Source organism: Helianthus annuus, chromosome 17 (assembly GCF_002127325.2).
Source record: "Helianthus annuus cultivar XRQ/B chromosome 17, HanXRQr2.0-SUNRISE, whole genome shotgun sequence".
Lineage (NCBI taxonomy): Eukaryota > Viridiplantae > Streptophyta > Magnoliopsida > Asterales > Asteraceae > Helianthus > Helianthus annuus.
The window spans coordinates 128187867-128211625 of NC_035449.2; the positions used below are offsets into that span (position 1 = coordinate 128187867).

Sequence of the window (23759 nt, forward strand, 5' to 3'; positions counted from 1 at the left end):
CACGGGTGGTGCGTTAATCCTATAGCGCTATACATGTTAAATGGATGCTCGTAAGAAGCTAATGACTATTGTATCACATAAGAATCACCCAAGCATATGTATCAAGCATAACAAGTAGTTTTCATGTATTTGGATTGTTTCGTGAATTTGCATAAAGAATAAAGTGTTGTGATTTTGATAAGGTTAACATATTGCACCCAAAAAGTGTTAAAATGAAAATGGGTCAAGTGTACTCACGGTTTTGCAAGCTTCCACTTGTTATTCCGTGACGAGTTGTTGGTTGTTTGAGGATGGAACACCAAGTCCTTCTACACGAGGAAACTTAGGTGTATGAGTATTTGGATGATAATGGAGGATTTAGATTCGAAATTAAAAGTATAGCAAAAGTAGATATACAAGAAAATAATCATCTAGACTTAGTACTCGTTCTTGACACTATGAAAACCCATAAGGGTTAGAATGATTTCATGGGTTTAATACCCATTAGAATCGTAACGGGGAACTAAGTACTTAGGTGATGTAACTTAGTATCTTGACGAATAATCATTTGATTATCATCAAGGGTTCGGTTTATATGTTTTATATATGGTATATAGTATATAGTATGATTATAGTCCAACAAGTTTAACAAGGATTATCATAGAAGTCATGCATAGAGGTAGGAGGATAAACTTCCTTTTAAAACCTCTTTCATAGATTCACCAATGCACAAGTTGTCACAAGGACAACAAGGATGGTCATGAATGAATAATACGGAAATGAAACATACATATTAACTAAGAGGAAATCATTAAGTGAGGTGTAGATTGTAAGTAGGATAGCCCAAGCTTTCCAAGTAATCACACATACACAAGCTCAAGTCTTGTTCAACACTTGTGGGTTAAAAACCCTTACAAAATAGAAAGTTTAGAGGAGTAAAATACCTCTGAATTTGTACATAACAACCTTGTTTCTAAGCACACTAATCTTAGGCTTGATTAGTGGCATAAAGACATAGGTTTGTATGAATAAAACATAAGATTAAAGAATGTTTCACTAAGTTTTCTTCCAAAACAGAAACTCACTTTTGCAACTTGAATGTTTCTGTCTCTATTATGAGTTTTGCTACTGATTTGAAGTGATTTGAGAGTGAAAATGAGGTGTTTGTAAAGTGGGGGAAGTGTGGAAATGAGTTGGGTTTTATAGGAGAGGATTAGGTTAAGTTTGGTGGCTAATTAATGAAGGAAACACAAATAAACAAACACAAAATCGCCCAATAATCGAGCTGGGAACACCTACTGCCGGATTGATGGTCTCGCGGCCCACGACCGCATGGGGGTCTCCCCGTCGCGCAGCGCGACGAGTGGTGATTCCAGAAACAATTTTCAATTTTGGCGATTTTGGTCCCTTTAGTTTGTTTCGGTTAGGTTTTAAGGTATTTTAAGTGTAAAAGCCAAAGTATAAGGGTTTATTATGTAACTCTAACACATGCACAAGTATAAACAAGTATGATTAAGTACAAGAATCGAGAATAAGTATCGTATAATTCCAAATCACACGTAGAAAGTTTATAGTTCATGTATGCCACGTATTTGCAAGTTTACCACAAGATTTCAAGGATCACGAATAAAGTACCAAGTGTATTATGAATTCAAACGTATAAACGTGTACGATTATGTAAAGCATAAATTGTATGAAATAACGAATTAATTTATGATTCAAGTCTCGGATTTTACAAAGATACAACGAAGGTACGATTACAAAGAATACAAGATTTCCAAAAATAGAAATACGAACAAACTTTCTAATTAAGGAAAGTACGAAAAAACAGGGCGATAAGTAATCGAGTCTAATTAACGTAATCAATAAAGTCTCGTGGGTTTAGTACTCGGACTTCTTAGGCTGTACTACATTGGTCGGTACACTTACCGGTTGTGTGGTTTATGTTTAGAGAGTCTTAGGTTATAAATTTAAAACTTAGAATGTCTAGTTTAGAGTAATTTAGTTAGTTTTAGTTAAACCACTTTGTGCTCATCATATCTTTAGAGCTCATGCAAACTAAATGAAACTGTACCAATCTTAACTTCAAACCAAAACTGTCCAGACACACTTAACAAGATTATTGTAGATCAAAGGGTGTCACACCCCGATATTTTCACGTATTACCGGTGGGCCCGGTGGGGAGTATCGTGATGTAGTTGATATCATCATAGTCAAATAATCACAGTTTAATGCACAGCGGAAGTCTTAAAGTAATATTACAAACCAATTTGAAAGTATAATGAAATATTACACAACGGTTGTAAGTGGATCCACAGGTGGATCAAAACAAAAGAAATATTGTTCAACAGACTTAAAGTGATAAAAGCTTGCAAGACTCTTTATTTAATCATTCAGGAGTTTCTAGCCCATTACACGTAGTACCTGCACTTAACCTTTTTGAAAAATACGTCAGTTTACACTGGTAAATACAATTAACTGACTCTTTTTGAAAAGTGTTTATAAAATTGATTTAAATGCACAAGGTACAAATATTATGTTTGTCGTCAATTCAGGACCCGGTTAGAAGAGCTGAGATAAGATTAATAGACACACCACTAATATTATCCCACGACGAGTTATCCTCAACGAGTGCTTATATCTTTTACATACGCAACTGTCAGGTGTATGCCTACACCCCGTGCTTAAGTCGTGGCCATTCTAATGAATGAGTCGAGGATATCCAGGACACGGTCATTAACCCCCCAAAGGCATTGCATCAAACAAAACAATTTAAAACGGGTTATCTCAATGATTTAACCACTAATCGATTAAAGATTCAATACCCGACCAAGCGGTATTATTAAATACCGTATCTGAAGCCCGTATAACGGAAAATAAGTTAAAAGTATTTACCTGAGCTAAAATATAATTTTATTCCCAGTCGTATATCAAATCAGCAAGTACAGTAGCTTTTACTGGGCACCTAATCTGGAACGAAGGTTTTTATTAATCTATTAGATTCCTAACGGGTCTTATTTAAGTTATAACTTAGACCGGTTAGTTTTAAGGAAAGGTTTACGGTTCAAAACGCAAGATTAAGCGAAGACCGGATTAGAATATGATTTAGACCTGACAAGTATGAAGACTTGTATATAATGGGTAAACTAAACACATCCTGGATTTTGAGGTAAAAATGATAAGGTTTGACCCGTTTCGGTTAATTTATGCAAACTAGTTACATAAACCGTACTGAGCGCGAATATGCATAACGGGTAACCAAAAGAGTCATGAACAGGTTCCATAAGTTATTATGCTTAAATTATGTTGTGATATCAGTAAGATATCTTTCATTATGCCCAAAACGAATTTAAAATCAATTTAAGCCCCGTAAGGGTATTTTGGTCATTTTAAAGTTTATAAAAGAGGTTAAATAGTAATCTGAGGTTCTGGTCTAAAATAATTAGTAAAAATATTTATTTTAATAAGTTATATCAGTAAGATATCATACATATGTGAAATTTATCATTTATGGCCAAACTATGCTCCGTCGGGGCATTTTGGTCATTTCACATATGCTTTAAGGGTTAAATTTAGAATTCTGAGTTCAAAACTTAAACTTACTATTAAAGTATAAAAATTTATTTATAACATTAGTAGGTAACAAGTCTTAGGTGCCAAATATGGTTTAAACCCATACTATGTGCCTAAATCGCATAAAAGTCGGTATTTGACGATATTCGGTTTGAAAAAGGAAATCTGAGACTTTGATCAGTCTCAACTGTTTAAAATAATTTATTTAATGTATAAACTCAGTAGAAAAAAGGTTTGACATGCAATTGATGCATAAAACTCATTTTATTAAAGAAAAGGGCATTATCGTCAATTACCGAGTCCATGCAAGAACCCTATGTTATGGTCAGTATAAAATTTGACAAAAATTTCTAAAAGTCCCTAAATATTATATTATAACAGTAGGTAGAAATTTTGGTGCCAAAAATTGGGTTTTAAATATGATTTATGCCAAAATGCTATTTAATTAACAAAAAGCTTTCATTTTACGATATCGTGCATACCTTTCATTTTAGACCAGAAATGTAACATCCGTCAAAATGGATTCCCGAAATCCGATCCGTTTTGAATTTTGGATCCTAACCCTTGAAACTCGAGAGCTTCGCAAAATAATTAATCGTTAATTTGTCAGTTTAATTAAATAAATTTACAAATAAAAGTCTAATTCTTTTATTTTTATAAAAATAATTTAGTTAGTTCGTTAAGTTTCAAAGTTAGTTTAAGTCAACCTAGTTAGTAACCAAGTTAGTGTCAGTTATTGTAAACATGTAAGTCAAGGGGCTTTATTGTAACATTTTTAAACTATTAACAAATATATATATATATATATATATATAATGTAATTACAAAAACCTACCAACTATAATTACTCACCAAAAAGATCACAATTGGCATCCAACATAAATTACGTTTTTTTTATTTAATAATTATCTTTTTTTTTAAACCAAAGTGCCGCCACAAACAGTTGACTGAGTCAACCATTTTTTCTTTCATTTTGATTGTTCTCGCTAATTGTTCCGGAATTAAATTATGGCAAAAGATCAAATACAAATAATCTTAACATACTAAACATACAAATTGAAGGAAAACCCAAAAAGACAAGGTGGCATTTTTGTAATTACTACCAACTATCAAAGTTACAACCAAAAATACCTAAAAAAACACAAATTTTTTTTTAACATTTTTTATTAAAAAATCGCTACATTTCGTTAGCAAAAAAAAAAAAAAAAAATTTTCTGCTACTAAAAGTAGCGATTTTTTAATAAAAAATGTTAAAAAATAAAATAAAATAATTTGTGTGTTTTTTTTTTATTTTTTTAGATTTTTTTAGGTTTTTTGAAGGGTTTAGTTTTTAGCATTTTAGCTTGGGTGGGGGGGGGGTTAGGTTTTTTTTAGGTTTTTGGGGGTGAGGGGTGGGGGGGTTAGGTTTTTTTAGGTTTTTGGGGGTGGGGGGGGGGGGGTTTAGGGTTTTTTTTAGGTTTTTGGGGGGTGGGGGGTGGGGGGTTTAGGTTTTTTTTGGGGGTGGGGGGAGTGATTAGGTTTTTTTAGGTATATTTGTAGAGTAACTTTGATAGTTATTGATAATTACAAAAATGTCACCTTGTCTTTTTTAGTTTTCCTTCAATTTGTATGTTTAGTATGTTAAGATTATTTGTACAAGAACTTTACCCATTAAATTATAGCCGCGTTTCCATTACAAACCAATCACAACCCATTTCCATATCTTACGAGACCTTCGAACAACTATATAAACCGAACCATCCATCACCATTCTACACCCTTTCACTCACTCGCAAACACCCTCTCTCGTTAATATAGTCTGCCACTGAAGTTCGCCGGAGAAACCGATGCGTCGGAGGCTCTCGAAACCCGACGCTCAAACCATCCGCTATTTCCCACCCCATCTCACTACCTCACAACATCACTTCGGATCACTTGCACATCACTAGAACCCGAAGACGCCGCCGGAGCTACGTAACCTTGCCGGAGTAAACTAGTCTCTCCGGAGAAGAACTCGAAGCGTCGGAAGACGCAGACGTCACCGGAACCGAAACCCGACTCGACGTGTTTCGGTATAATATCTTGTCCCTTTTTGTTTTTCGTTAAGTATCAGTTGTTACATATATCCCTTTAACTCTATACATTAGTCATACAACTAAAATTTATGAGTTTTATAATATACAGTTTATATATATATGCTTTTTGAAACAAAGAAGATGGCATGATCAAACTTGATCTATTGTTTTTGTAAATGGTGTTTCATGTTTCTGTATATACTTTCCAACATGGAGATACAAATAAATAACTGAATAAAAAAAGAAGAATATAAAATAATATATATATGTATGTCGCAATTACTCTTAGTAATTGAGGAAGAAGAACGAAACTGATGACTTGTATTCATATGAATTATAGAAATCCAACCGACTATTATTATAAGTGATATAGGTTTTAAACTCAATCCTAATTTTCATAAACAACTATCTGTATTCCATTGAGATGCTATAACCAATATTTTCTTATTAGGAATTTGCTTTCTTTTCAAACTAGTATTTGTAATTTCTATATTTTTTTACCAAAATATATTTCTTTTATAAATAATTAACAATATATTTCTTTTATAACATTAAATAAAATATAATAACTAATACTTAAAATTGTAAACCATAAATATTACGAATTGTATTTTACCTACAAATATTAATGAGATCGTTATGTGATATTTTAAATATCTAGGATAACCAACTTGTTCGTATCTCTTGGATACTCCACCTTTACTCGTGCGCTTTACAAGAAATCGCAACGCAATCAATGTGAGTATACATGACCTATTTTCTATTTTATCACATTTTGGGTGTTGTATGCATTTCTATATCAAACACACTATGTTAAACATTTTTGCACCCTCAATCCACATTTCATGTGAATCTATTTGACTCATGTTAATCACGTTATGCTACTGTTAAACATTTATGACTGTGTGTTCATTAACTTTGCAAGACTCCCCTAACAATGGCAGCGCTGTAGGTTGAGAAACGCCCCTCCCATAATATTATGGGTATTGTTAGGTTTATTCTATGTTACTCATTTACCACCCTTCTAGGGTTAGGCTATGTTAATTGCGTTAAACTTTGGTTTGAACACATAGATTTCATCGTTACGAGTATAACTGTTAATATGAAATCACATAGTCACGTGGATTTGAGCATGTTAATCTATTTCAAACATATTATACTATTATCAAACTTGTATACTCGCCAACATGTTTTGTTGATTATATTTTAATGCATACTGCAGGATGAGGATTCAGGAGTTGAAGAATTGATTAGGATGGCTTAGAAACCCACATTACAATAAACTATGTTTGGTGTTTGTTATTTCCCTTTTATGACATTTTGTATGAAACTTAGCAATTTTAATAAATGAAATTTAATTATATTGTCACATTTAGTGTTATGTTGTTTTGAGCAATTTGTTCGTCTCATCCCGATGTTTCCGCCATCGGTTGGGGTGTGACAAGAAACTAATGTCAAACTTTTAGGACATACTAATATATCAGAGATAAAGGTTTTTGTCCTCTCACATTTTCAAAAATCTCATTTTAATGATAAAAGGGCATAATGGTCAATTTTAAGCAAATAACGGAACATGCATGTAATCTATGGTTTATAAGGAACCATGTAGTATAACTTCAGAGAGTTGTACTAACATATAATATGGTCCCAAAGGAAACCTAAGGCATATCTAAACTAAGCTAAATCGGGTCAGAACTGGAAGTCAAAGCAAAAGTCTACTTTTGCGACTTTCGGTTGCGAACCGAGCCTAAACTCAAAATTGCCGGGTTGAACATGCCTAGACATGTTCTTTATTTACCAAGTTATTTAAGTGTTAAAACATGTTCCATAACCTCTCCATTATCAGTTATAAATTATTTTGTAAAAACTAAACCGTTTGACTTTTTGTTCATAACTTTGACCCGACACTTGACTAAGATAATGTGATAATTAGAAGGTGCCCTTTTAAGGGTTTAACACCTACATAATTACCAACACATAGCCACTTTTAATTCGAATAATGGTTGGACCGTTAGTGATTAATCACAAAGTCAAAGCTTAATTACGATATCTTTGACTTTCGGTCATTACACTAATGGAAACTTAATTACAGAGGCTAAGTACACTTACAATAGTCCTTAGCACGAAGTTTGAACAAGAGAAAGGTTCTTAGAAGTCCGGGAGGCTCCAAAGAAGTGAGTTTGAGAGAGAGTTTCAAATGATTTGTGCAAGAACAAAGAACAAGAAGGCCCTTTATATAGTGTTTTGCAAGTCCTAAGATCAAAGCAAGTGTCCCTAGGTTGCTACCAGATGTTCCCAAGTGTCCCTAGGCTGCTAAAACCAGTTGCACAATCCCTGGTATCGAAAAACTAGCTTACAAAGGCGGTGGAAGGGCTGTAGCCTGCAACTGTCCATTTTTCTGCTCAGATACAGTCTTTACGGACCGTAAGCCTAAGCCCTTACGGTCCGTATCCGTAATTCAAATTGTATCGCCCAGTTAAGCCATCTTACGGACCGTAAGGCGAAAGCTTTGCGGCCCGTAAGCCTTCCATCAGAGACAAAAAATTTGAGAACTTTTATATTTGACCATGCAACTTTCTAAACTCGAATCTATAGTCACTTTCAGCAGGAAGGGTCTACATGATCAGGTCTGCATGATCTTGGGAGTGTTGCCATGCATTAGCATTGTCTTGGAGTCTTTGAAAAAGGCCATTGCATGAAGAATTGTCGAATTTGCACATGGGATTCTATTTCTTGAAAGTTGAATTATTTATCACAAAATTTTAACCGGATGCTTATGAAATCTTTATCAGATATTCATGAGAGTGTATTTATATTTTACAAAGCTTTAGGAACGTTAAAAGGCCACTCAGAGGTAGAATTAACATGTTGACACTTTTAATCCCTCCAGTTATCTTTTAACATGATCCGGGTTTATGACACGTGTAAAGTTCATGACACGTGTCTTAATTATATTGGACATGATTTTGCGAGGTGTTACAAAGGGGTTACTCTAACACAAATTTAACAATAATCAAACACACTGAACCATAATGGTCCATTCATCAAAACATTGTACCATTGTTAATTATACATACCACTGTTAGTTATAGAAAACATTGATAGTTAATCACACACATAACCTAAGTTAAATTACATTTACAAAAAAAAATGACACCTAATCACACACCTAACATACTTAACACAGACACACATAGCTACCACCGAACCCAAACCCATGCTTCAATCCCTAAGCTTCAATCCCTACGACGACGACCAAACTAGTTAAAATGGTAGTCCACAGAAAAGTAGCCGGGGGTTACCACCCTGGTATAGAGTTGAAAGCTGTCTGTTCCAACTTTGATCCGGATGTCGGCTACAAAAAGTTTTCAAATACCAATCTCAGTTATGAACTATACCAAATATGAACCACCATTATCAAAAACATTTTCCTGAATGAAATTCTTTTCAAATACCTTCCTTGCACAAATACATTTTCCTATATCAAATATATGTTCCTATATCAAAGTGTGCAGAGGAGGCTGTGACACCCCAGGATAACCGGGAAAACCATGCAACTTGACTAGCTTCCTCAGTGAGTGCCATCAAATTTCGGGACGAAATTTCTTTCAACTTGGGGATGATGTGACAACTCGAAATTTAGAACCTTTCGTTGTAACTTGCTTGTACATTTTGTGACTAGCTGTCCGGTTAAACTTAATGATAACGTGAACCTTTTATGTGATAAGTGCTTTGTTACGTGTGTATTGTATATATATATATGTGTACGTGTTATATGTGAACCGAGAACCCGACACGAAACAACAAGGAACCCGACTCGAGACCATGAGGTCTCGAGTGAATAGTAATCGGTTTTGGGCCTTGGGCCGAGAACCTTTGGCCGGTTGGGCCTTTGGGCCGTGAACCCCCACTCGAAACCCACTAAGGGTGCAAACACTTGGAACTTGACTATAAATACACCACCTTAGTTATTTGTTACCATTTTGTTGAACATTAGAACACACACACACTTCTACCTTCTCTCCCACTAGAACTCTAGCACACAAACACATATCCAAGACTCTCGGATCCACTCGGTTGACACAAGAAACTCTCGGATTTGGACTTTGGATCGGCACACACACACACCTCACCAACCGGTTAGTATTTCTTGTTGGTTATTGTTGAATGCTTAGTGTTAAATATGTTCATGATGTGTTTGTGCTTGAATAAATGTATGATAAGATTATGTGATAATATGGTAGTTGAGTTATGCATGATATTTGAAAAGAAATCGGTTCATGAATGCTCTTGTTATATGTTGAAATTTGCATAAATGCTTGATGTTAAAAAATAGATTCATTGTATGATAAAAATGAAGGATGAAATCGGGTTGCACTTGTGATGAAATCGGACATATATAGAAACCGAGTTGTGTGTTATGTTTAGTGTTTTGATGATTGTTCATAGTTGTGGTTGATATAAGTGTTGAAAATGCTATGAACTTAATGAATATAAGTTTGAATATTTGAAGAACACTTTGAATGATAGTTGAAGATTGAAAACCCTTGTGATTTTGATCCACATTTGACTAATAGCCTGATTAGGAAATATGTTAGTGAAATTCTATTGGTCATTTCCGAATTTGGGCCTGATTATATTGTACTATTTGGCTGATTACACCTGCATCAACACGTGAACGTGAAAATGACAGCTTACCGACTCGCAATCACCCGTTGCGACTCGCAACCACAGCGTGATGACTCGAGACCACGCGGTTGCGACTCGCAACCATAACAGGACAAGCCGAAACCACAGGTTACGAGTCCGGTTGCGACTCGAGACCTTAGCATGATGAACCGAGACTACGGTTGCGACACCGGTTGCGACTCGCAACCACCTGAGATCAACACACACAGCATGACTCGAGACCATGCTTGCGAGTCCGGTTGCGACTCGAGACCACACTTTTTGGGCCTTAGTTAATGGGCCAGACTGGTGGGCTTCTGTGATTATCTGCTTTTACGTGTTTGGGCCTAAGTAGTTGGGCTGAACTTGTGAACCTTATGAGCTACTGTTGATACTGTGAACTGTTACTGCTAAACGTGCTTGCCAAACGTGTTGAACATTTGTGCACTACTTGGTTCGAATCTGATTATACGTGATATCCGTGTTAGGACGTTATTGACTACTTGCGACTTGATTGACTTTCTGTGATTAACTGCCGAGCAAACCGAGGTGAGTTCACACCCTTTACAAAGCATGGGATTCCCTGGGTTGGGAACGGGATTCAGGAACGTGGGTTCCTCGTCTACCTTTGGGTAGGACGTCAGTGGTTCAGGAATGTGATTCCTCGTCCGGATGGACGGATAAACGTACTAGACTAAAACTCTATCACGAAGTCCCTCCTTTTTGTATCGACTAATCGCCGGGCCAATGGCGAGCGGGTCATTAGTTAGATAGCGCTATTTAGGTCTGACAAGCCTCACACCGTGCCGCAGAGGACGGGCGTGAACTAATGGATCTGGGGCACGTCAATGATGATAGACATTGATGTTTTCAGGGCACATAAACATGACTACAGTCAGCAATCGATACGGTAACGAGTCTAGTATACACATGGGGTAGCCCCCACGGCTGGAGAGCCAGATGATGTACATGGGGTAGCCCCCACGGCCGAAATGCCTGATAACTACATGGGGTAGCCCCCACGGCCGGAGTGCCGGAGTAACTGGGAATGAACTGGTCACGTCTTTTTAAACTATGGGGTAACCCCCACGGCAGGATGCCAGATAAAGTAAACTGTTTTCGAAACAACTAAAACGAACGCCCACCCGTGAACTCACTCAACTAGTTGTTGACTCGTTACTACATGCTTTGCAGGACCATAGGTACGCAGTGGGAGCTTGCATGGAGGAGGATCGTTGTGGGACAGGGATTGCTACAAGACTATGTTTAACTTGAAATTTTTGGAACTTATGTTATAACTTTAAACTTATGCTTCCGCTTGCAACTTAAACTCATCTGTTTTTGAACACCAATCGTGATGGTTAAACTTTTATAAATACTTATATGCTTGTTCAGTATGATTGGTGGCTGGATCCTGGTCAGTCACGCCTCCAAGCGGTAGTACTCCGCTGGTGGGATTTTGGGGGTGTGACAGAGGCCATGAAATTATAGTAGGCGAAACTGCTCACTTCCCTGTAATCAAAGACACCTATAACCTCACTTCCCCTTTGTCAAATACACCGTAATCACACATATATCAAATACATTTCACAGCCTCGCTTCCCCTTTATTCACTGTTTCACTTGATACCCAACCAAAATCAAAGACTCGACTAGTATAACCAAAATCAAATACTCGACTTGACTCGTATAACCAAAATCAAAGACTCAATAATCACAGTTACCACATTTCAAAGTCAAAGAATCAGAGAATCAAAGAATCGTATCACAGTTACCACATTTCAAAATCAAAGAATCGATTGGAATACCGAAACTAACACACATTATCACTAAAACTATAGGGACGCGATCAGAATAAAGATTGATTTCAGAACACCATTGTGGGAATCAGAGTTGAGCCGGATCGAAGAGGTGATAAAGAAGACGAATCTTAGAGGGTGTTTGGGTTAGCTTATTTAAGATGTTTTTGTATTTGGGTTAGCTTATTTAAGATGTTTTTGTATTTGGGTTAGCTTATTGACTTATAAAAGTTCATAAGTTGGTTTTATAGTATTTGGGTTAGCTTATTTAAGATGTTTTTGTGTGTTGAGAAGTTAGCATTTGTAACTTATAACTTATGACTTATATAATTTAATAAGTCCTTTTTGAAAAAGAATTCCAAACAGTAACACCCCCTAAAGAGAAAGGTTTGGGAGAGGATAGGGTTTTTGTGGATATAAAGAGATGATGTATTGATCGATTTACCTTTGCATCGTCGGTCAAAGTTAACAAAATATTCTTTAGACTAATGAAAGTCATACCATAGTGTGTCAAATTGCAAGCAAATACAAGTTTAAGTGTGTAACACAAAAGGGTTTTGATTTAAGGAGACAAAATGAAAAGTGACCCAAACTATAGGGATGTAAATTGTAAATAACTCTTGTATTTATAAGAAAAAAAAAAACTAGGTCCGTTTATGTGGTCGGGTTAGGTTTAAGAATTGAGATCACTCACTCATCATTTCGCATAAGATTCCCCCAAAACCTAGGGTTTCGATGGCAGGAGGTCATGGTTACGGTAATGGAACCTACAAAGGCGTTCATTTGCATCAGCCGAAGCGTTGGCATACCGTCACCGGCAAGGGCATGTGCGCCATGATGTGGTAATTTTATCTTTTTCTTATTCCTTTGTCAAATCTGTGATGCATCGTAAGGTTGACTTTTATCAGGATCTAAGATCTGATTGAATACACAGTTGAATCATTTGACATAATTTCGTTATCTGAAGTTTAAGAATTTTTGACACAATCTAATTGAATACATAGTTGAATAATTTGATATAATCTTGTAGTGTTTACCTAGAACAGATTTTAAATCAAGTATTTTTGTTTTGTGTTGTTATATGAAATGTAGTTGTAGATTTGAAAATTACTATTAGTTTGAAGTGCTAAGTCAAAAAATGATGTACCTTTTGGAGTTCTTAATCTTTTGTTGTTTATTAAAGCACATGCAAACAATTTAGAATTTCATATGATAACCATAGTTGTTATTAAACCCTTCACTTCATGCGCCTAGGCACATTTTCTAGGCCAGGCATGCTAATTGCACTTCTAGATCCTAGGCGCTCGCTTCAGTTCTGCAGGCGCACTAAATACCGATTTATTCTTTTTTTTTATATAATGCAAAACTATTGATCTTCTCCACAATACCCGATTGAAGCAAGTAACTTTTATCCAGTTTAGAACTTTAAAACTTTCAGGTTTTGGAATTACATATCTTCACCATTTTAGAACTTTTGGTACTAATTAGATGATAATGTATAATTACTTTTGTTTATTTTATTTGAAGAATAGTATTATTCTTATACATAAACTTTTTTTTATTTAGGTGTGTTTCTTTTTTCTCAGGCCCTCACTTTTTTGCATCTTGTGTCTAGGCCCCAGGCGAGGCCTATGTGTCTAGCGCTTTTGATAACAAGTAACATCTATAGGAGCTTTCTTTTAAGATTTTGGTTATTGATCAATTTAACCTTAGGTCTAGCAGTAGCAGATATTCAAGGTCAAGTACCAAGTGGTACTTAAATGTGTGCTACTTGTTTTGGTTCCGGTAAAACTACAAATACGCTTGAGTGGTAATCATGGTTTAAAAAAAACGGTTGAGGCGTGAGCCTCAGGGGTTTTTGATATTTGATTTTGATGTTTTTGACTTTTTGTGTCGATTTCAAGCAATCTGTGTCTTTTTTATTTGTGTTTTTGATTATTTTGATGATGAATTTAGTTAGTATTATTATTTTTATATAATATATAATTTTTATATTCATTTTATAAATTCCGCCTCGGTTCGCCTCGAGGCTTACGCCTCATGAGGTGAAGGGAAAACGCCTCGAAACTCGTTTCGTTTTTTAAACCTTGGTAGTTGGTGGTAATAGTAAAGACCCCCTATCTCAAACATTGTGCTATTTGAAGAATACTCTTTGATCTCCTTCTCCCAAGTCTTCTGGATTTAGCTTTTTTTTACCAACCATTTGAACATAATGCTCCTGCATAAGAACTCAATATCTTTTGCTATGCAGTTATAGTGGTCCAAAATCAAATAGCGGTAAAGGTCCGCTATATGATATATAGGTTGTAGCGGTGGTATATCATTAATTTTTATAAATACTAGATTTTTACCCGTGCCATGCGTTGCGGCGGCAACGTCGCGTTTGCGACTTCGTTACACGTTCAATGATGACATTAACATGTGGTGCCCGCATATGACTTGGCACGTTTTTGACTTTGTTACACATGTTACGTTCATGACATTAATTTGGTTAGCCAAAGATTAAAAAAAAGTGGAATGTCTTACACGTTATGGTGTAAATTCATAAAAGTAATTTAAACAAAATAATTGAAATGTTGGAGAAGACGAAGTGTGAAGTTTTTAAGTAGAAAAAATAGGGCAGTATATGTCTCAAAATGCATGGTCGGTGGGTTCCGACCATGCCTTTCTCACATGACTTTTGAATTAGTTCTACACCTCAAGATGGTTAACTACAACGCTTGGCAAACAACAATTGGTAGTGATCAACACATGGACACAAACCATTGGCTCAGCATTCTTACATCCAACTATATTATAATAACATGAGCTGGTTTCCATTCTCTATCTTAAATTATTTTGATGTAAAAAACTGAAAAAAACAATAGTTATATAATAAGAAAAAATAAAATAAAAAACAAATTTACACCGTAACATGCAAGACATCCAACTTTAGAGATTTAATACATTGAACATTCGTCCTTTGGTAAGTGACACATTGACCCCTAACTTTTGGTAATTGACAACTTTGTATTATACAAACCAGACATTACGTGATGCCAATCTGCCATGATGGGCATCAACTTTTATTAAACGCTTACAGTATTCAATGTGTTTCAGGTTTTGGATTCTATATCGGGCTAAGCAAGACGGCCCTGTAGTTCTGGTAAGTAATAATTTATTATGTAATTTAGTTTGTTAGAAACGGAAGCTGCTCCTGTGTATATGCCTAAATAATTAAAAAGGAAAAAAAAAGTATGCAACATATGGATACACACAGGCCTTTTTGAAACGAGAGGAAAGGGACTGCTACCTTTCTTAATGGATTTTTAACCATTTAAGCGGTTTCAACAGTTTTTATTTTCCTTCATATAGTAGGGTAGTGAACTAGTGATCACTTTTTAATGGGTGGTATATTAAGCTGATCAGAGTATAAATCCCATTGCTTATATATGTTTAGTTGACATTAAATTGATGAAGCATCATATAAGAAGCTTGAAATACGTTAAACTGAATCTGGTTTTACACATTTAGGGATGGCGGCATCCTTGGGAAGGGCATGGACATGGAGACGAACATTAGGTAATATTTTCTGCTGCTTATAATCTTTGCCTCTTCTGCCTTTGAGACAAACGGATTGGCGTGTGTATATACACACACACATACCTGGATTAGTTATTTGGCTATACGGTTGTCATTGTTTGTCCACTGCTTCGACTTTCTGATAGAAAGTGAATTGCTTAGTTTACTTGTACAAAAGGTTTAATATATAGGCAAGCCTCATTGACACGAGTCTCGAAAGGTTACCTAACTTTTAAGGCTTAAGCTGGTGCAAAAAATAACTCTTTAACAAAACTCAGTGGTTAAAAGTTCAAATGGAAACTTAAAAAGGAAAATTTGGAACGGTTGGGAGAGGGCGGTAGGATGTAAACGAGCCGAGTTTAGGCTCTGCTCATTTGGAGCTATGTATCCAAAGCTTGAGCTCGGCTCGTAATTTTTTGAGCTTGAGCTTGAGCTCGGGCGTTTATTAGTTATTTACTTCATATACATATATTTTTTTTATCTATGTGTTTACAGTTTTATATAACATGAGAAAGTGTAAAATACAATAGTGCTTATCGTGCGATGCATACGCGAGCAGGATATTGAGACGCGCGTCGTTCCTTATTTTTTTATAACGTGCGGGATTATGTATATAACATGCTTAATTAGGGTTTGGAACAACACATGTGTAATTTTGAGTTTAACATGCGTAATTTTCATGTTTGGTGGCATGCGGGTTTTGATTTTTTTATAACATGCGTAATTATGCATTATAACATGCGTAATTATGTATTATAACGTGCGTATTTATGCTTTATAATGTGTGTAATTATGTCAAGTTAATTACTATTGTGCCGCTACATTCAATTGAAGGTCTAGGGTAGGTCAATCGTGTGGCTGAGATACTCGCGTACGCACTGCACGATAACCAATATTGTACGTTAACCGGCCTCTATATATTATATTAAATAAAGTTGTTATATATTTTTAACTAATGGGCTCTCATGGGCCTAGCCGAGATCGGTATATGAAGCGCGGCTAGCTTATGAGTCACTCAACTCGTTTACACCCCTACTTGATAACCTGCATTTTCCAACAAAATCGATCCATTTAAACCGTGAGTATAAGCAAGTACATAAACATATACAAGTAGTGAGATCCATCTCAAAAATGGCCACTTTAGTATATTTTCTGACTTTCGTCATCCCGTTGATGCTTGAGACTTCTTCCAGTATAAGTGATAAAAGTTGAAGGTTCCTGGTATTTGATGCGGAAACATAATAGCGCTAATGCATCAACCCAAAATTACTTTTAGGACCTACTCCAGTTAAATTCATGAAACATGTTTTAGTCATTTTCTTTCCCATCTCTTGTCTATACAAATTTATATTTTTTTTAGGTCTATGTATATCATTATTCTTTGGTGTATTAATGATCGCGTATCTGATGCCATGATTTTGTGTAATATCTCAATGTCAGGTGCCAAGATGATCAAAAGAGACCATAAAACCATCTCATGTTTTGTTTAGTGATTGCGTATTTGATTCCGTTCAACACAATTTATGTTTATGAGATACCATGCTTGTGTTTGTTAAATAAAATGATGACTATGGAACTTGTGAACCAATTATGTGATTCTTTTCTTGTCGACTTTCACAGCATCATTTTTTATTTCTTTCTTTCTTCCCCCACATAAAATACATTTTCTTTTTCTTTCATTTTGCTCAAGAACACATCTTATAGTTGGAACACACACAAAAAAAAAAAAAAAAAACCATATATGATGAGGCTACACTAGTTTACCTTATTATTTACCGTAAATGAAAATTCGTTGCTAGAGCTGCTTAACGAGTAGCCGAATTGAGCTAGTTTTAGCTGGGTTCAAAATTAAATGAGCTGGCTTGGCTTGAAAACACTTAACAAGTTGAGCTATACACCGAGACATGGCTCTGATACGGCTCGAGTTGTGGTTTTGATGTGGACTAATGAACTTTTATATAAATTGGTTTTCTTTATATGGATTGTTTATTTATGCGAGTCAACGACCAACCTTGGCTCGATAAATGTACGGGATAATTTTTATTGAGTTTTTACAAGGTGTTTTTGGGCGGGTTTCGAGCGACAAGCTATTTGAATAACCCTATTGCCTATTGGTAGATATATGATACAGGACACAATTTGCAAAGGTATCTTTTGCCTATTGGTAGATATATAAATTTGGTTTTTATACCGTACCTGATTGTGTTCAGAAACGGTTTAACCGAGTGTACTGGGCGGTTTAACCAATTCTACCGGATGGTTCAACCGGTACTACCGGCCGCTTTGAACCTGTTTTTAAAACATTGAACGTATACATAATTGGTCAACTATAGTTATAATTTGTTCAAGCATAATCAATCTTGGTCATACCAAACGTGAAAAATTTCTTGTCAAATACATCCGTAATTGGTCAAACATATATTTTTTTTTCGAACCACTACTATTTTATTAAAAACTAAATAAAATAGAATATAGGGGCTAGAAAAAAACTGGAAATCCCAAACAAACAAATACATCACATAATTATATCTTGAATATTAAAATCTCGTCATCTCTCCCAAACAAGATTTGCATAATCTTGTCAACAGTGCGCTCGATCCGCACCTAATACCCCTCAAATATCCTCTCAATTTCCAAATAATCCATAATGCCGAAAAACAATCACACACATGAGTTTTTTTTCCATTTAATGGATTCTTTCAAACTATAAATTCAATCTAGCAACCCACAAGTTCCACCATACAACATTAGTAACCGAACATGACACTAAAAGATCTTCCATACACTCATTTTCATAACCACATAATCCACACATCAAGTCTGCCACATGAATACCCCTCCTTTCCAAATTTATTTTTCGGCTACTTCTTCTCTAATATTAAAACAAAAATGGTCAAACATATTCAATCTTATTCAAACAAATCCCTAATTTATCACAAAATCATCAACATGATTTCCATCACAAAATTGGACGCTTTTTTTCCGCTAACATCTGATTTTCGAAAAATATAGTAGTAAAGCGGATCAGCAGCCAAGCTATTACAACTGAAATTTTCGCTAGAAGATTTATCGTATATGGCCATTTGTGATGGTTTTTACGGTTTGTGTAGCAATGAAAGTAACCGTTATATTACACATACTCACAAATAATTTGTAATGATAATTATATAGAAAACTTGGATATGCCATTCAATTTAGTTCACACAGAAACTTACATAATTATATTCCAAAGTACATATTTTCCAAACCCTACCACCCTCCAAAACATCAAAGACTAACAAAGGAGAAAAGATGAGTCACAAACATAAGAAAACTATGACTTCCACTTCTTTTTTTTTTTTTTGAACCTTCCATTATGCTTTGTAATTATGGTGTTACTTAACTTATAAAACAAATCGTATCTCTTCATTCTTATGGCACATACCCTCTTTGGTCAGTTTCTGGATACCCCTCTTGCTTCTCATACTCTTCCATTGTGTCAAACTCGTATTTCGATTCTTCATTATTCCTATTATACCCTTCGCCATTGTCACTCACTTCTTCTTCTTCTTCATAACTACTTTCATGGTTATTCTCATTGTTGTTTGTATCATAAGAGTACTTACCATTCTCCAAAAACCGTGTGTCACTCATTCCTTGTCGCTCCACCATGTACCCATTGTCGTTGTTGTAGCCGTTGTTTTCCTCTTTAGAGCGAGTGTATCCGTCGCCATTGTAGCCGCTATTCTCGTTTGTGAAGGTCATGTAATTGTTGTTGTTGTTGTTTGCATCATAAGAGTACTTACCATTCTCCAAAAACCTTGTGTCACTCATTCCTTGTCGCTCCACCATGTACCCATTGTCATTGTTGTAGCCATTGTTTTCCTCTTTAGATTGTGTGTATCCGTCTCCATTGTAGCCACTATTCTCGTTTGTGAAGGTCATGTAATTGTTGTTGTTGTTGTTGTTTTCAGTCTTGTAACCATTGTTCTCATACATAGAGCTTGAGTATCCATTATAGTTGTTGCTATACATGTTCTGGTTGTAGCCATTCTCATTGTTTTTGTAGCCATTCTCGTTGTTGTTGTTGTAGCCATTCACATTGTTGTTGTAGCCATTCTCGTTGTTGTAACCATTTTGGTTGTAGCCATTCTCATTGTTGTTGTAGCCATTCTCATTGTTGTTGTAACCATTTTGATTGTAGCCATTCCCATTGTTGGAATAACCATTATTGTTAGTAGAGTAACTTTGACTACTTAGTAGCTTCTCGAACGGGGTCTCCTTTTGTGAAGTAAACTCATCTACATCATTACTTCCTTTTCCTTCCTCGTCCTCCAGGGTTTCATTCTCTGAACCCTCCAAGGAAGACGCGTGGAATTCCTCTGAGGAAAACTCACTCGACCCTTGACCATAAAGACCATAGCCATGCTCTTCCTCACCCGGTGCCGGTGCAGGAGCCAAAAATGGCTCATCTACCGGAACCAGCCCCGGAACCAACATTGGAGCTGGTGCTGGAGCCAGTACTGGCTCATTCTCTGGAGCCAGCCCTGGAACCAGCATCGGAGCTGGTGCTGGTACCGATGATGATGAAGATGTTATTGGTGAATTTGAAAGGTAATGAATAACTTTGGTGAAAAACTTGCTCTCCCTAGCATGTGGTTGGTGAGAGAGTGACAAAACTATGAGCAAAAACAAGTGGAAGTAGAATGTGTTAGCAATGGAGGCCATGGCACTAAATCTGAGTTTGGCTGGCAAGATTTACCATCACAAAGTGATGTATATATAAGCGGTTGAACACTTTAACCGGATTGAAAGGCGGAGATTGAGGTGGTGGGGTACCCTTAAAATGATGAATAGTAATGGAGTCTTCTTGCATGTGCATGTAATGAGAATGTTTAAAGGGTGGGGTGGGGTAGGGTAGGTTTTTGGATGCACCCATTTCACGCTACCTTAAATTATTACAACTTCTTTTAGTTAATTATGGCAGACAACAAGTGCAACAATGTTTGATATCCATACCTAACTTTTAAAAAGTTTATCTTAATAAATACGTGACAAAATAATGTTGTGTTTTTATAGGTATGTAATGTAATTCTTGGTGTTAATAGTAGGCATAACTACTATTACGGCTGGAGTAACTAAGAGCGACATAATAAAAATCTTTTTAAAAGAAAGTGAAAGTTAGATGCAGAAGGAATTACGTACTTTTCCGTTAAAGTACGATTGTTGTATGAAACGGAAGTAAAAGACTAAAGAAAAGTATGACTGGTCTAGTGGCGGATCCAATAATTTTTTCTACCGGTTTCCTTTTAGTAGATTTTCACTAATTCTCACTATTTTTTTTAAATCATACAAAATTTCCACTGTATTTTTCATTTTTTTCCAAACCGAGGGGGTTCCCGGGAACCCCCAAAACATCCCTGGATCCACCACTACTAGTGGTCAAATTCTAGTATGGATTATTATCGATAAATTAGTTTGTATTATTAAATCTAATAATAATAATGGTAATCTTATAAGCAGGATAATACATAAACCTTTCATAAATAATTAATAACTGTTATAAGGAGATTTCAATAGATTTTTACAAAGGTATGTGAACATGAAGAAAACAAATAGGAGTTAAATAATTGAATATATAATTTTGATGATAAAACTGAAGCCAGTAACAACAGATTTGTGATATTTTGAAGATAGGATACAATATTTTGAAAACAAAAGGGTACTGATTGATACCATTGGATGCTAAGAAAAGTCAAAAGAAGAGATTAAAAAAAGTAAAGATCTTTGACCTTCTTTCACTTAGTTTTCCTTTCTTTTATAAAGTGGTATATATATTTATAAAGTGGTGTATATATTAATACATATCATATGAATTTAGTATGTGACTTAATCAAAACAAGTAAATGAATATGATAAAATGATGAAAATTTCATAACTAATGATACGCCAAGATCATTTGCACGGTGCTTCTAAGCCGCTCAAGTCTTTACACACAGCAGGGCCGGCCCTGAGAATTTGTGTACCCTATTCGACCTCGAAAAAATGTGTCCTTAGGCTTTAACAAAATTAAGTATTATGCTCACTAAATGTCTAAACCTAATGTCAGAGGGGTTAGTAACTAATCTAAACCATAAAAATAGTTTTGTAAGAGGGCCTATGTTGGTGTTTGTATGATATACCATATTAAAAAAATATTTTACATACATATCAGGTTTTTTTTTCCAGAAAAAACGTGCCCCTCAAAATATTGGGCCCTAGCCGGTGGTCCTCCCCGCCCACCCCAGGGCCGGCCATGACACACATGTACCCTCTGCCAAATAATACGTGACGTTCAACTCCGTTAAAGAATATGTTAAGTTTTTATGCTCATAACTAGATAATTAGACACACGAATTTACTACTATGACTACACGGTATGGGGTTTCCCACGCGTCCCGGATCGGCGTCGTTCCAAACACCATCCCCCCTCCTCGTCGTCTCCGTCCCTTTGAAGACGTTGGGGACACTCCACAAAAGGACAAAAACATGTTGTCACACCCCAACTGACGGCGGAAACATCGGGGCGTGGCACTGAGCGAAACAGATTGTCCAGAAATTTCCATAACAATTATCATTACCAATCAATTTAAAGTAATATGTCCCATACCATGTCTTAAAAGGCAAACAAATTATTACAGATAAATCTAGGCAAATTGTTCTTTTCTGACAACTCAGGTTTCATAAGTACAGACAATTATTTGTTGGTCACTAAGACTCTTTCCTAGCCTTAATTTCCAAGCAAATAGACTCCTTAAGTACCTGTCACATACATTAAAATAAAAGTCAATAGACATAGTGTAAAGGCGAGCATACAAGTTTGATAATAGCATATAGAGTTCGAAATAGTTTACGCATAACCAGCACGTACATTGAGTAAAACGAAGCATGTTAGTTATCGACATGAACCTATCGATACCAATGACTGCAGGTTGACTGCCCAAGGCAGTTCGTAATACATAATCACCACTGTGATCCAGGCAAATAATTGTCCTTAACAACCCCCGTGTGAACGGGTGCTGAGTCCAAACTATAGTACTATTGTTGCTAAGGCAGGTAGACAGCATTCCATGTGTAAACATAACAAACAAGCATTCATTAAGTCACGTATAACATGCGGTAACGGTTAGCGTTAAAAGTATTGCGTAGTGTGTTCGACGTGATTTCGTATAACTAACGTATGTAACACCTAAAAGTGCGTAAAGCAAAAAGGGATCGAGTATACGCACAACGGTTGATGGATTGAAGGGAGGGCTTGAGAGTAGGCTTAGCCTGAATAGTTCGATAGCATAATGATAAGTGACGCGTAAAACGAAAACAAGTGTTGGTGGGTCGAATAGCTGGTCGATCGGATTGTAGTCCAATCGGACAGCTGATCGTGCGAGTGACAATCCGTTCGGACGACTGTCCGGTCGGATGGCCGTTCGAGTGGATTGTTTCTTCCTTTGGGGAAGGATGTGTTTGTGTATGATGGTTTGACTTTTGAAGTTTTTGTTGTAGCATTTTAAAAACATTGAAGTATCTCTACCTTTCAGGTCGGTCGATCGGACGGTCGTTCGATCGGCTGGCAACCCGTTCGGTTGGGTACCTCAGTGAGGACAAGTTCACAGCAGGCTGTCACTCAATCGGACAGCAGTTCGATCGGGTGACATTCCTAGTGCATTGAACCTGTTGAAAATTGTCAAGTGTTGAAGTTTAATTGTCACATGTTCGAGTCGGTTAACCCGATCGGATGGTAGTTCGATCGGACAACAACTCGTTCAACGACCAGACTTCAAATGTTGGTGAATAGTTTAAGTGTGGGACCCAAGGTGCAAGTCGTTCGGTTTGGCCAGTCGATCGGATTGGCTGTTCGATCGGACAGCACTCCGCCCTTGTCGACCTGTTTGTCTTACACTTGGTTGTTTTGTCGTTTTTGTCGAGGCGTTCTGATAACGAGTTAAGCAATATAGACTTTGTCAATACTTGGTTCTCCGGATTGGATAGGAATCACCCAAATCCGATTAGTAAACTGTTTGGGACGGTGTTTCACGTTTAACCCGAAATCGGTGAACCTCGCGGATAGAACCCGGATCTCGAGCCACACAATCACTAGAATGAGTAGTAGG

General features: G+C 36.2%; 2 protein-coding genes and 1 long non-coding RNA gene across 3 annotated transcripts; 2 read left to right on the top strand and 1 right to left on the bottom strand.

Moving 5' to 3' along the window:
* The first annotated feature begins 5294 nt into the window (after positions 1 to 5294).
* LOC118489330 lies at positions 5295 to 6975 on the top strand. Its single transcript, XR_004887273.1, has 3 exons — positions 5295 to 5603; positions 6268 to 6344; positions 6829 to 6975. It is a non-coding gene; the product is annotated as an uncharacterized LOC118489330 (long non-coding RNA).
* A 5739-nt stretch (positions 6976 to 12714) lies between these two features.
* Positions 12715 to 17255, top strand: LOC110921283 (NADH dehydrogenase [ubiquinone] 1 beta subcomplex subunit 2). Its single transcript, XM_022165575.2, has 4 exons — positions 12715 to 12914; positions 15172 to 15217; positions 15586 to 15633; positions 17074 to 17255. Exons 1-3 carry the CDS (start codon positions 12808 to 12810, stop codon positions 15631 to 15633), a joined length of 201 nt encoding a protein of 66 aa, XP_022021267.1. The 5' UTR covers positions 12715 to 12807; the 3' UTR covers positions 17074 to 17255.
* Positions 17256 to 18780: 1525 nt separating this feature from the next.
* LOC110926332 (GATA zinc finger domain-containing protein 14) lies at positions 18781 to 20379 on the bottom strand. The gene has a single exon (XM_022170078.2). The coding sequence runs from the start codon at positions 20338 to 20340 to the stop codon at positions 19045 to 19047; it is 1296 nt and encodes a 431-aa protein (XP_022025770.1). The 5' UTR covers positions 20341 to 20379; the 3' UTR covers positions 18781 to 19044.
* Positions 20380 to 23759: the final 3380 nt, after the last annotated feature.

Excerpts from the sequence above, each read along its gene's own strand:
- LOC110926332 (XM_022170078.2), bottom strand. The coding sequence starts at position 20,340 with ATGGCCTCCATTGCTAACACATTCTACTTCCACTTGTTTTTGCTCATA.
- LOC110921283 (XM_022165575.2), top strand. The coding sequence starts at position 12,808 with ATGGCAGGAGGTCATGGTTACGGTAATGGAACCTACAAAGGCGTTCAT. Across the intron at positions 12,915-15,171 it reads GGCATGTGCGCCATGATGTG|GTTTTGGATTCTATATCGGG; the intron begins GTAATTTTATCT and ends AATGTGTTTCAG. Across the intron at positions 15,218-15,585 it reads AAGACGGCCCTGTAGTTCTG|GGATGGCGGCATCCTTGGGA; the intron begins GTAAGTAATAAT and ends TTACACATTTAG.